This window comes from Platalea leucorodia, assembly GCF_965183815.1.
Source record: "Platalea leucorodia genome assembly, chromosome: 17".
Taxonomy (NCBI): domain Eukaryota; kingdom Metazoa; phylum Chordata; class Aves; order Pelecaniformes; family Threskiornithidae; genus Platalea; species Platalea leucorodia.
Genome location: NC_138839.1, coordinates 8,050,115 through 8,062,884, shown reverse-complemented (window position 1 = coordinate 8,062,884; position 12,770 = coordinate 8,050,115). Strand labels below are relative to the sequence as shown.

The window sequence follows — 12,770 nt, the reverse complement described above, 5'->3', positions numbered from 1 at the left end:
GGGGCCCTGCACCCCCCGCGACAAAATAACCGCGGTTCTGCCCCAAAAAGGGCTTTGCACCCCCGCATCTTGCGGGGAAATGCACGGGGCTGTGCCCCCAAAAAGGGCTTTGCGCCCCACATCTTGCGGGGAAATGCACGGGGCTGTGCCCCCAAAAAGGGCTTTGCGCCCCACATCTTGCAGGGAAATGCACGGGGCTGTGCCCCCAAAAGGGGATTTGCACCCCTACATCCTGCAGGGAAATGCACCAGACCCTGCCCCCAAAAAGGGCTTTGCACCCCTGCTTCTTGCAGGGAAATGTAGCAGGCTCTACCCTCAAAAAGGGGCTTTGCACCCTTACATCCTGCAGGGAAATGCATGGGGCTGTGCCCCCAAAAAGCAGCTTTGCACCCCTACATCTTGCAGGGAAATGCACGAGGCTGTGCCCCAAAAGGGGGCTTTGCAGCCCCCCTTTCCTCCCCACTTGGCTGCCCCCCCCCCCCCCCCGCACACTCACCCAGGGGTGGGAGCGTGCACAGCTCCCACTGCAGCAAGACTCCCTCTTGCAAAGCTGCAGCAAGGATTCGGAAGCAATAACGGGGTGCAGACCCAAGAAACACCCCCAAGGCAGCCCCCCAGCCACAGCCTGGCTTTCCGGGGCTCCAACTGCTGCGCCACCGCTGCCAGGAACAGCCGGGAGCTGCGAGGGGCTGCTCCTGCCCACCGCCACCACCCTCAGCTGCAGCCAAAAAGCCACTTTTCTCCCCTCTGTACCCATCCTGGCACACAGGAGTTTCCGTTTCCTTCACAGGACGGGAGATAAAGCCAATTTTTCCTTTGGATGTGCCTCGGGATGAGCCCCTGCTTCCTCCCGAAGCCAAAGGTGAAGCAGATTTTGTTCACCAGAACAGGAAAAACCTCAGCCAGTGCAGCGACAGTGGAAGCAGCGAGGCGCTGCTTTTGGTTCCTCCGCGCCCTGCTGCATTTCCATCCAACTCTTCACAGCAAGCGTGCCTAGCTTTTACATAAAACAAGGCAAAAACCAGTTTGTGTTCCAAAAAAAACCCAAAAAAACCATTAGCTAAAAAGAAAAGCGTAGCGGGAGAGGCGGAGGGGGATCGCAAAGCTCTTTTTATTCAAGCTGTTGATGGGAACTCCTTGGATTTAAACAGGGAGACGAGATTACGAAGCGCAGGGATGCAATAGAGAAATATCAGTACCACGGGACGGGCAACACGTCCCCGCCGTCTAACATCGGCAGTGGGGTTTTCTCCATCACCAGCGCTCACCCGTCCTTAACCACAGCTCGCCTGACACCGAAAACGGGGACAACTCAGTGACGTGGAAGAGCAGCCCAACACGCGGGGATTTGAAGCATTAAATCTCTGACCTACGGAAGTCCGTGTCACGTAAGCTCTCAGGAACGAAGATGTTAGCTCCAGGAAAAGAAATCAGTATTTCTGTAAGGGAGAATTAAGAGCGCGACATCAGCTTGGCTTCTCGAGACAGCCGCGAGGCTCCCTTACTGCAGGAGAGAGAAATGCATGGAAAAACCAGGCTCCTCTTGGGGGTGAGCCCTTCCAGAGCTGCACACCCCCCCCCAACCTTCGTTTGCCGCCCACCGGCAGCGTCCTGGTTCCCACACCACGTCTCAGAAGCAGCATCATGACATTTCTAGAAATTTCTACATCTAAACAAAAAACCCAGCTATTTAACAGCAAAACAGAAAGCCCTTCCGTTCTCTCCACCCGCTAAGACCGCAAACAACTGCTTCAAGCGACAACCTACCGCGAACATCGCAAGTTTGAGAAATCTGGAGCTAAAACAGTTGGACCAGAGCAAAGAGAAAGACTCAAACCTGCTCAAATAAATCCCATCTGCTTTAGGACTTGGAATTAAACTAAGCATCCCGGCAGGGCAGCGGCAAACCACCTCCTTCCCAGTGCCACCGCCACCTGTATTTTGCCACACGCCTGCGCCCCGTGAGCTCCAGGTCCTCGCTTTGCTCCTCACCAAGGAGCCCAGGGGATTTCGGAGCAGGGCGAGATTCTTCCAACATTCCCCTTTCCCAGCCACTTCCATCGTTTTCTCGCTCATCGCCGCAGGGCTGAACCGCTGGCAGCTCTCTTCCCACACACGCATTCGCTTTGAAGACGCGGGATCAAGGTCATTCCCAAAATTCTGTCTCTTCATCTCTGCTTTCAAATCCTCACCCCACAGCGGAGCCTCGGAGGCGACCCCAGCTGCTCACACACTCAAAACTGCGAAACCAGAGAGGTTTGGGATTCTGTGATCGAGGCAGAGGCATCGGTTCAATATTGTTAATAAAGTAACAGCACTTATTTGTTCTTTACAGTATTTATTGTACGTGCAAACCTATGGAAAACCCACCAAGCTCCCTGCTGGAACCTTCCCTTGCTAAATCGGGTATAAATTGCTTTCAGGTAAAGCGCGTTTGCGTGTTACACTTCCAGTTAGGGAACCGCATTACGCAGCCGTTGCCTTCTCTTTGTAAGTTGCCATCATCTTCTTGATCTCAGCAATTGCTTTGCCGGGGTTCAAACCCTAAAAAGGACAAAAGTTTCGGTTAGCTCCTCTGGAAAAGAGCATGTTAGACCATCCTCCCCCCCCCGCCTCGATCTAAGTCACAGTAAACTCACAGATACGCTGCTACCCATAAAAATATCCGGCAGAGGACACCTTTTTTTCCTAAAAGCTGGAGCTCAGCCTAATATTGCGCTTCCTTTCAAACGCTGGGAGGTTACAGGACACCGAGGGACAGCTCAGCACGCGGAGCCCCTCGGTTACGGTGTGCTGCTGCCGGTTTGCTGCGCCCCAGCCTCAGCTTCCCAGGGAAAAGCAAACCAGCCCCGGGTAGAGACGCAGCGCTCCAGCCTGGAGCTCACCTCCTCTACCTGGAGGCTGAGCTGGCAGCACTTCCCACTCGAAGAAAACCACTCGTTTGACTTTGGAGGCCTGGTTTTAATCAGCAACGCGAGGATCAAAGAGAGGAATGAGTGGCTGAGTGATAGGAACTTTTAATACAGCCCAAGCAGGACTGAATTCAACACTTTCATGGGTGTTACGAGATGGGTTCTGGAGGCAGGAATCTGCCTTGTAAAAGCTCGAGAGTGACGGTACAAGAGATGTGGTTTTTCTCCTTGTCTGAAATAAAAAAAGCTGTATCGGAGGACACTGGGGAAGTGAGCGAGAACGCTAACTCACAAGATGAAAATGCTCCTCGCACAAAAGCCAGCTAAGCTTTCCAAAGGTTTTTTTACAATACAGACACACGTCATGGTGCAAAGGCCCTTAATCCTGCAGCACTGCTACCAAACCAAGCATGCCTAATCTCAAAATGAGAGAGGGGATCGCAACCGCCCTGCTGAATCGTTATGATTGCAGCAGCGGCATTGCGGGACAGAAAACGACCAGGAAATTACCCGGGCGCAGAGCTCACCACGCAGTCTTTCAGGGCTGATCGAGACAACAGCCAGGATTAGAGCACATGAGTGGAAACGTGTTATTAACGATAAATCCGGCTCAAATTTGAGCACACGGAGGCTTGGTCTCTATTTCCCTGCGCTACGTACGTTCCTACATACAGCCAGGTCTTCAGGGTGAACCTTCACCTTTCGCTGAACTATGGTTGACACCAGATCACGAGCCAGCTCCCTGGACAAAGGGGGAATTATCTGTAGACAGTGAATCACTTCAGAAAAATCCACCAAAAAAATCAGCTCCTGCCCTGTCAACCGCGATCGCCAGGATCTCCTTTTCCCCACATCCGTGATCCACTCAAACATTCCCCTTCATGTTATTTCACAGCTCAAGAATGACTCCACCACCAGGTGCAAGCAAAGGCTGGCTAAGAAAACAGCACAGCTGGCAGGAAAGCAAAACTTGGTTATCTGCCCAACAACAGGCACAAGGTCATTGCAAAATGAGGAAGAGGCACGCTCCAATTTCAGAAAGCCTGCTCAGTTCTCAAAAGAAATACCAGAGAGAACAGAGCGTCTGGGAAATGCCCCGATAGCAGGACGTCAGCATAAAACACGTCCCCCAAAGGCGCTGAAGACTCGCCGCAGTCTTCTCCGCTACACAATACATCAGGGACAGCTGCTACCGCTGGAGTTTAAGGTTGCGCTGTGTGGGGGTTAAGCGCATTACTCACAAGGCTCACGCTGCCGATCAGACTACACAGGACAAACTTCCCCGTACCATTTCTGGCAGTGTCCCTCGCACGACCAGCGCCCTACTGTCACACTCCCAAATCTTGGAAATGGACAGGTTCTCAAAGTCACAGCCTTGCTCACGAGGAAGAGATGTTCCTGTGATGTGTAACACAAACTTTACCACGTCCTCTTCTACCGTCACTATCACGAGCAAGACCACCGGTAACTCGCTGCGTTTCAAAAGGCTGAACAAGCCAAGGCAGGCTTGAGGAAAGCAAAAGCCTAAGCGGTTATTTTCCTGTTTTGAAACAAGGTGCTTGGAAACAAGCCAGCAACCCGAGGGGACACAGGCAGGATGGACACGTACCTTCGGGCAAGTCCTTGTGCAATTCATGATAGTGTGACAACGGTAGAGAGAAAATGGGTCCTGAAGCTGTGCCAGGCGTTCCTCTGTGTAGTCATCTCTGGAGTCAATCATCCAGCGATAGGCCTGAAAGTCAGTGGCATTTGACACCAAATGCTTCTTCAAGGTGTTGTAATCAGTGTGTGATTTTTAAAAGCAACACCTAACTCAGGTATTTTGGTCCAGGATCTGGACTATGTCATGCTATCCCACCTGTGCTCGCAAATATTTGTACTGGTTTTAGATGGGAACTCCCTCAGCAGTCCCACGTGACAAACGGAATCCGTCCTTACCTGCATCAGTACCGCAGGACCCAAGTACTTGTCCCCGTTCCACCAGTAACTGGGACAACTGGTGCTGCAGCAGGCGCACAGGATGCACTCGTAGAGTCCGTCCTGCACGGGGGTGGGAGACCACAGTCAAGCCACTCCAGAAACCCATGACAAAGACTTTTTTAAAGAGGGGATTAACACAAGCACGCGCTTCCCTCACCACCTTCCCCTCTAGTGACTTGCCGCAGAGCGGCTCCAAAAACCTTAAGCTGAAGAAGCGCTGCCAGAAGCAATTCCTACGTGCATGTCCTCCGAAACAAGACGCGTGCAATCCTCCCAACTTGACCGCTACGATAAACTAGGTTTTTTGTGACAAAAGGGAGGGAAAAAAAGCATTAAACTGAAGAAAAACGTGAAAATTGCTTGATGTTCCTGCATTCTTTCCTTCCAGCCTGTCCCAGTAAGTGGCTGTGGAAAGGAACAGGTACATAACCCATTAACAATTCAAGGCCGCGTTACAGAAGTGAGAAGAGAGCGAAGCCTGCCCAACAGCCCAGGGGAGAAGTGAAGAGCTCCTCGTTTAACATGTGCTTTGAGAGAATCCCCGAGCACTTACAGAACAGGAACGGTCCGAGTCTTTAGCCATTGCACCATTTTTAGAGAGATGAAGGCCTTTTTATTTCAGGCACTGAAGAAAAGAAAGTTAGACCCACATGGAAGTGCCACTGGGCAGAAGACAGTTAAACTCTGAGGAGCAGAGGCCTCCCACGTCTCCGAGCTCAATCAGCATCCCCCAGGCTAAAAGATGGAGTCCAGTCTGGCTTAAATTATGTATTTGCAAGTTGCTTTTTGGGACAAAGGTCTTATTAAATTTAGTTTAGAAAGATACCCAATGCCAAAAACTCCTGGGAGCTTGTAGCAAGACTACTGCCTTAGAGGGGCTGCTCCAATACGCCTGTGGAAAGACTTGCCAAAGCTCCTTACCTTCTTGCTCTAAATTTGTCTTGTTTCTAATTGTAACACTTCAAATAACTGATGATTTAAAGAAAAAGGTGGGAGGTTTTCAGCTGACTTTGTATCCAGGTTTCTCCTGCGCAGAGGCCGTTCTCAAAGCAAGAGAAACTTCAGCAATGAGGTAACAAGCGAGTTTACTAATTGTGAGAAAGATTCAGGCAGCTCTTGCAGCCACTTTTAGGTTCACCTATTTCTCCTTGAATGAGAAAGTGATTTCAAGGATGCCGCTTTATGAAAACCATGTGAAGGGAGAGTCCCTTTAGTCCTTACATATGGATCGGATAACGTTATGAAGTGGCGCAGAACTAACCGTTGCCCTTGGATAGAGATTCCTTCAGACTGTAAAATCCTGCGGTTGTTAAGACGTCACCGCGCCAGTTGCACGGTGCTGCCGACATCTCGGGCACATAACCAGATGTTAACTTCACAGCAAACACACACAATGAAAAACTTTCAAAGCTCACTGCAGAGAATTAGGCTGCAGCTCGCATGTTTTCACTGAATCCCCTTTAATCAGCCTTCCTCTTTCCTGTTCATACTCACCTCTCTTTTACCACTTGCCAAAATCTAGGCTGCCTGCCCGCTTTGCACCTACTCAGTGACAGCACCGCAGCAACGATCGCAGCAGAGCATTGACAGGCCGAGCTTTGAACTGTGAAGCGAGTGCTGGAGCCATCAAGACAGGTCCGAGGCAAAAGAGAAACTGCTGATTTAATGATACTTACTGCGGAGGCCATGGAAATCTAGACAACTTACCCACACTACAAGCTTTTTAAAAAGCTGTTATGTCCCAGCTGTTCGAATGGTTCCTCAGACACCCGTCAGCTTTATGCAGAAACTTTGGACCAACACCACTACGTTCCCAGAAAATCCCCTCAAAACAACGCAGCGCTCAGGACAGACATCCAAAGACTTGCACTAACACATCATGCTCGTGTCTCCACGTCCAAAAGATTTTAGCTTTTGCCATTGGTTTTTAGGGCCGTAAAACCCAGCAAGCAGCAACATGAGAGCATTGCTTAGCATGCCGCAGCTAGACAAGCCAGCCAGCGCTGAGCCTGACAGCCTACATGCCAGCATAAACAGCAGAGCCTTATCTCCACTGGAATATTACACGCCTGTAGCCTTCACAGTGTTTTTACAAACACAGTTTCGCAGTGCAGACAGTGGAAATGAGATCAGAGTCCCCATCGCAACCACGAACGCGTTTCATTAGCAAACGTTACCCCTAGCAATGCAGGCATGCCATGACACTGCATTTCAGGGAGCAGATTCCACCCACGGCAGGTTTTGCACCAGACAGCTTTGTCATTAAAGGAAGTAGAAGCTACTGCACGTTAACGTTTAACCCCGGTCTTATCTGGAAGGGATTTCAACGGTAGAAAAGAAGCAGTAACCAGTTTCTGACGGTCTTCTATGGACTGCAGGTACTGCTCCTTGCCCTGTTTCGACTCATCCTTCTTCTTCAGGTAAGGCTCGATGGATTTGTACTGTGCATAGAAGTTACTCAAGTCCTAGGAGTCAAAAGGCAAAGAAAGGTCCCATTTATTAAGCTGAACTGATGCAGGAGAGATTCAACACCTGTTACCACTCCAACAGAAGGCAGCATTTTGTACCTCAACCTGCCACATTCCTCCAAATAAGGACAGATTTAGTCACTGCTGTGAAGCTCAGACCCACCCAAGCCAGAAAACACCAGCAGGAATAACATGTGAATTGCGAGACCTGATCTTGTTGGCACCCCCCAACGTTATCCTTTCCAACCCAATCTGAACCCCACGCTGCCTGGAACGGCGTCGCCCTTGGCTGCAAGCTGACAGAGGCAGATACTCACTGGAACAAGGTCCTTCACCACATACATGTGGGGGAGAGGGTAGATTTTAGTGACCTTGTTGAGATCGGGGTCAATTCTTTTGATACAGGCCAGCGTGTTTCCGCCAGCAATGTTCATAGCACAAGAGCCGCAGATGCCTGAGTGAGAGAAAAAGAATAAAGCATTAGATATTTACCCTCTTATCCTACTCGAGGAAGATCCTCTTGGCCCCAAACATGCCCCCGGGCTGTCTTCAAGAAACTCTGTACGTGACAAGGAAAACTCCAGAAGTTGCCATTGGGCCAAACACGTTGCTATTTAAATAAAGAACAAACGCAGGAGTCACTTTCATTAAAGCCTAAACACATTCTCAGTGTTGAACTTCCTTCCACAGCAGAAAACAAGTGGCTTGGACACTTCATCCCTTTCGCATCATTCATTAGTTCTACGTGCTACTTAGGGTGAGGAAAACATTCAGCTTTGTTCACAAGTTTGAAGCACAAGCGCGTATCGATGCGAAGCAGCTAACGCCAAGATCGTAACGCGGGAACCAGGCACATCCCCCATCAGCCCTACAGTTACGGTCAAAAGCATCCCTGAAGGTCAGGAATGTAAAGCAAAGTCCCCAAGACAGAAGGTTCTTTCTGTGCCTTCTGCAGCGGGCTCGAGTGGTGCCATAAACCGCGTTCATTAACTCCCAAAGGTGAGAGGACAGACACTCACCAGAACAAACAGCATATAAATAGCTTAACAAATGGATTAAATGACACTACTAATGCTCTCCCAGTAATAGAAGGATCAGATGTAGCCCAGGAAAGGCCAAGGTTTACAAGAAAAACCACCGCAGAACTGTCACAGATACTGCTCAGGTCAGGAGCTCGGGTATCCAATTCAGACCGATGCCTAAACCATTATATTAGAAAGAAGACAAACGTTGAAAGGGCAAAACTCTAATTTCAGAGGATTTGACACATATCAATTGATATGAGTCAGAGAAATGCCACGGCTCCTCACACTGGCGAGCTAGCCCGCCTCAGCGCCTGATGCATTGGCAATCCTTCCCCTCGCTGCCCGATAAAGGCTGGCACTTGGACAACGTTATTCCTCCCACTCGAGAAACGGTTACGAGTATTTTCCAGTCAACTGGAAAGAGAACCAGGACTGCAGACACAGGCCCACGAGTAGGCAACGGGAACACGTGACTGGATTTTTTTTTCCCCTGCATGGTAGAAAAGGGGCAAGATTGAACCAGTCCAGCTTGAAAATCTGTCTTCAGGTTCTCAAAGAAAAGTATTCAGGGCAATTAATTCCAGCTGCTTGGGAACAGTGTTGGCTATCTAAATATCAGACACTGAGAACAACCACATCGTATGAAATTCCTCTGCCTGCTATGCAGATTCTACAGGAAACGGCTGCGTTGAAGCGTGCTTTTCATTTAGATCCAAGTCAAAACATCTTTAGGCATCAACTGCACCTAAATTTCTCATACTTGCAAACCCACCTAATTAAATCAAAAGTCATTCCATAAAGGCATCCTCCCCTCCTGCATTTCCACAACTATCATTTTAAGCTCAGCATCCCAACATTATTCTTTTTTTTTTTTTTTTTTTTTTACAAGGAAAGTCACCTGGACAGGTAAGTTTTAATGCAGTTAAACAGACATGCTGATTCGTACCTGCATGAGAACCAGCCGGTAGCTCTGCAATGTAAAACCACCAGATGGCCTTTTCCTCAATCAATCATTTAGCTTAGTCAAAGGGCCAAAAAAAGATTCCTGAAGCTATTCCTAGAAGTCGTAAGTACTCTTCCAGTTACACCCTTTCTTATTTCCACAGCAGCACTAGATAAAGCAGCCCCTACAATTCATGCCCATTCACCACGTCTGCCCCCTCAATTTTGCTGGTGTAATCTCTCCTGCTACATTTCCCTACGCACTCTGTCACTGGAGGGCAGCAAGATGAACAAGATTAGGACAGAAACAGGAACGACTGGGGCTGTTTAAGCATGTTGCTCGTAGCTCAGTGTTGTGCAATTACACCCTGTGAATATGAGCTTTAGCTTTACTACTGGATTCATGGAGGTATTTCAAATGCAGCAGCTGGAAGAGGAGAGCGGTATGCTGCCATCTACCCTGAAGTTTTCTAGTAGTTACACAAACAGTATTCAAGGGCAATCTTCAGTTTAGCAGGCTGGAAAACCCTTCTTACCTTCCCTACACGATCTGCGGAAGGTCAGAGTGGAGTCCAACTCGTTTTTAATCTTGATCAGAGCATCGAGCACCATAGGCCCACATCTATAACAGAAAACAAAGTCAGTGAACCTGGATAATTCCCCCCCACCCCGCCTCAGTGCTTGACCTCTGGCACCCCAACTAAGCAGCACCTAAAAGGACTTTGATCAACTACAATTAAGAACGCTTTTTATGCCAATCCCAGGCAACAAGACAGAGATATCTCAATCACCAGCACAACCCATTCGCCTCAGCACACCGCAGGGTCAGGGTGGGGGAGATGCCCTTTCTTTTGCTGATACCCTGAAGATCTGGCTCAGCAGAGAGGGTTCAGACAGCACAACTGAAAACCGAGCGCCTTGCTACCGGTTCTCTCCTTTTGGGTCAGGTTTTAACAAGTCTGCCTGTCCTCATTAGTCACAAGAGGCAGCGCTGCACACAAAAACAAACAGTCTTGGACAACTTATGTAATTTTATATACAGCAAACAAGGCAACACCCAGAAATTATTAACTGGTGCAAGTCACACAAAAATTTCAGCTCTCCATCATGTGCTTCTTAAGTAGGGAGCTATGTGGCTTTGCATCTGAAGCTTTCAGAAAGGGCTCGAGGTGAATTCCTCTGGCAAGATCACAGCAGCAACCGGAGCTCAGGGAAATCAAGGCACGCGCACCCATGCAAAGGTTTCTGCACCACAGGGAAGACTGCACCCCTTCGCAGCACCACAGAGAAGCAAGAGCTTTCTTGGTGATAGCTGCACCAAAGTGCGCAGGTGGTTACTACAAGCGTAATGTGACCTGCAAATCAGGAGTAACTAAGAGTGAAGAAAACTATGAGAAGAGTTGGTAAAGCTTCTACCTTATCTCCCAGGTCTGGGACTGCAAGCTCCACGTAAAACAGTTTCCTTTTGGAACATGCCCCAAACTTTACCACGTAAATAAAGCTTATTAAAGCCACAAACACATTCAAGTCTTCAACACAACTCAGGGACACAGGTAAAACCTCACAGAAGTCACAAAATGAAGTGACCATTTACTGCTGACAGCTATAGAGACGCTGGCATTCAGAGTACGGTTTTATTTGCCACACTTACCCCCGACAGGTGAGGGAGGGGAAAATAATCCCATGTGATCACAGTAAGATTTGCTTTATCAGGAAATAACACTGATCTTGCCTGCGCTGAGGACAAGGTGCTCTGTAACACAGCTGAGGCACCACCTCCCCGGCGACTCCAACAAGGTTTTAACAGTCCCTGAAGCTTAATGAGACTGCTGACACCTTCAGCTGTCAGCTCGAGTGCTCCTCAACCACCCTCCGTTATCGTTTGTCAGATAACCTGCGTGCACACGCAGCCCCAGAGCACCTGCCTGGCAGCAAAGCCTCTCCCTAATGGGGCATACTCACTTATTCAAATCCACTTCATACGTCTGCATGCGGGGCTTGTCCCCAGGCTTATCAGGATCCCATCTGTAGATGGCAAACTTCTTGATACGGGGCGCTGCTGCAGCTGCTGTCTGCGCTCCCCGACACATCTGTATTCAAACGACAGCAGAAGAGCCCTTAGGTTCCTTGGGGTGGCTTTTAGGAGGGGAAGAAAATATGACTTGATGCTGCGCGCTTGGGGGTGAGAGCTGCAGGACCCATCGCTCCTTTGTATTTGGGCACTCATACAGTTTTTGGAAAATCCTCCCAAGCATTTACCGCAGCAGCGTACCCTGGCACACGCAACCACCTCTGTCCTGAGGCTCCCTCCTCCGCGAGGCAGAGGAGATAATCCTAAAACTAAGGGGCAACCCACAGGTGCTCCTGCAGCACCTGCAGACACACTTTCCTCCACAACCCTGAAGGCTCTCCCTGCCTCAAAACTGCTCTCAGAAGCTCCATGCCACCTCTCTACCCAGCTCCAGGCCAACCAACCACCTCCTCCCAGTATTCCCCCAGAGGCTTCTTCCCTCTCCAGCCCACCTGCCCCTCCTCACCTCTCCCCAAATTACCCCACATCCCTATTTCTCCTGTTCCCACATCTCTTCCCAACCCCCTTTTGGATCTCCTGCACCCCCCCCCCCCCAGTCTCCTATCAACCTCTATCTCCCCCTAAACCCATCCCAGAACCCTTCCCACTCCTTTTTGTGCCCAGACCCTCCCCAGCATCCCCCTCACACACCCTCCTGCCCCCCCCAAGCACACCTCCCCTTCCCTTGCTCACTCTTCCCACCCTGTACTGCACCGTGAACCCCCTCCTGCCCCCCAGGCCCCTCTGCAGCCCCCCAGCTCCCTCCCAGCCCTCTCTGCACCCCCTCCTGCCCACCCCAAACCTCACACAGCCCCTCCTGCCCACCAGACCCCCCCATCCCAGCCCTCCTCGCCCCCAACTCCCTCCTACACCACCTCCAGCCCCCCATCTCCCCCCGAAGCCCTCAGCCCCTCGCCCCACGCCTCCCCCGAGCTCCCCCCGCCCAGCTGCCCGCAGCAGAGCGGCTCCAAACCCCTCACCGGCCGCGGCCCGGCCCGCAGGAACCCCGCGGGGACGCCGCGTCTCAAGGAGACTCCCACCACGGCCGCCGCCATCTTGGCGTTGCGCAGTTCCGACCCCGCTGACCCCCGGAAGCGGAAGTAACCCCCCTCCCCCTCCCCAGCGCGGCCATAAGAGGACGGCGGGGCGGGGCTCTGCCGGCAGCCATCTTGGGAGTGGCGGCGGCCGCAGGGGAGGCGCCATGTTGAGTGTGGCGCGCCCTGTGGCACAGGGCGGGATAGCGGGGCCGTGGCGCCTGGATCCCCCCCTTTTTGGGGAGAAGGGAGACCAGTGCGGCCCCCCATTAATTCCCAGCAGAATTCTTTCTGCAGGGGAGGTGCCTAGGCCCTCCCGCCTGCCCCAACACTGGGCA

The 12,770-nt window shown here is 50.9% G+C and overlaps 1 protein-coding gene across 3 annotated transcripts; it reads right to left on the bottom strand.

The window, feature by feature from the left end:
- Positions 1-1,128: 1,128 nt before the first annotated feature.
- Positions 1,129-12,490, bottom strand: SDHB (succinate dehydrogenase complex iron sulfur subunit B). Of its 3 annotated transcripts, none has more exons than XR_014230039.1 (10): positions 12,379-12,465; positions 11,290-11,463; positions 9,864-9,949; positions 7,678-7,814; positions 7,241-7,357; positions 4,851-4,952; positions 4,522-4,644; positions 2,371-2,544; positions 1,838-2,266; positions 1,129-1,439 (listed from the first exon to the last, which is right to left on the bottom strand). XR_014230039.1 is itself a non-coding variant. In XM_082328969.1 (8 exons), the coding sequence occupies exons 1-8, from the start codon at positions 12,451-12,453 to the stop codon at positions 2,467-2,469; spliced, it is 846 nt and encodes a 281-aa protein (XP_082185095.1). In that variant the 5' UTR covers positions 12,454-12,490; the 3' UTR covers positions 2,319-2,466. The 3 variants fall into 3 exon arrangements, 1 of the variants encoding a protein (XP_082185095.1); XR_014230038.1 differs by having other exon boundaries at positions 1,133-1,439; positions 11,290-11,417; positions 12,379-12,490; XM_082328969.1 differs by lacking the exons at positions 1,129-1,439; positions 1,838-2,266 and having other exon boundaries at positions 2,319-2,544; positions 11,290-11,417; positions 12,379-12,490.
- Positions 12,491-12,770: the final 280 nt, after the last annotated feature.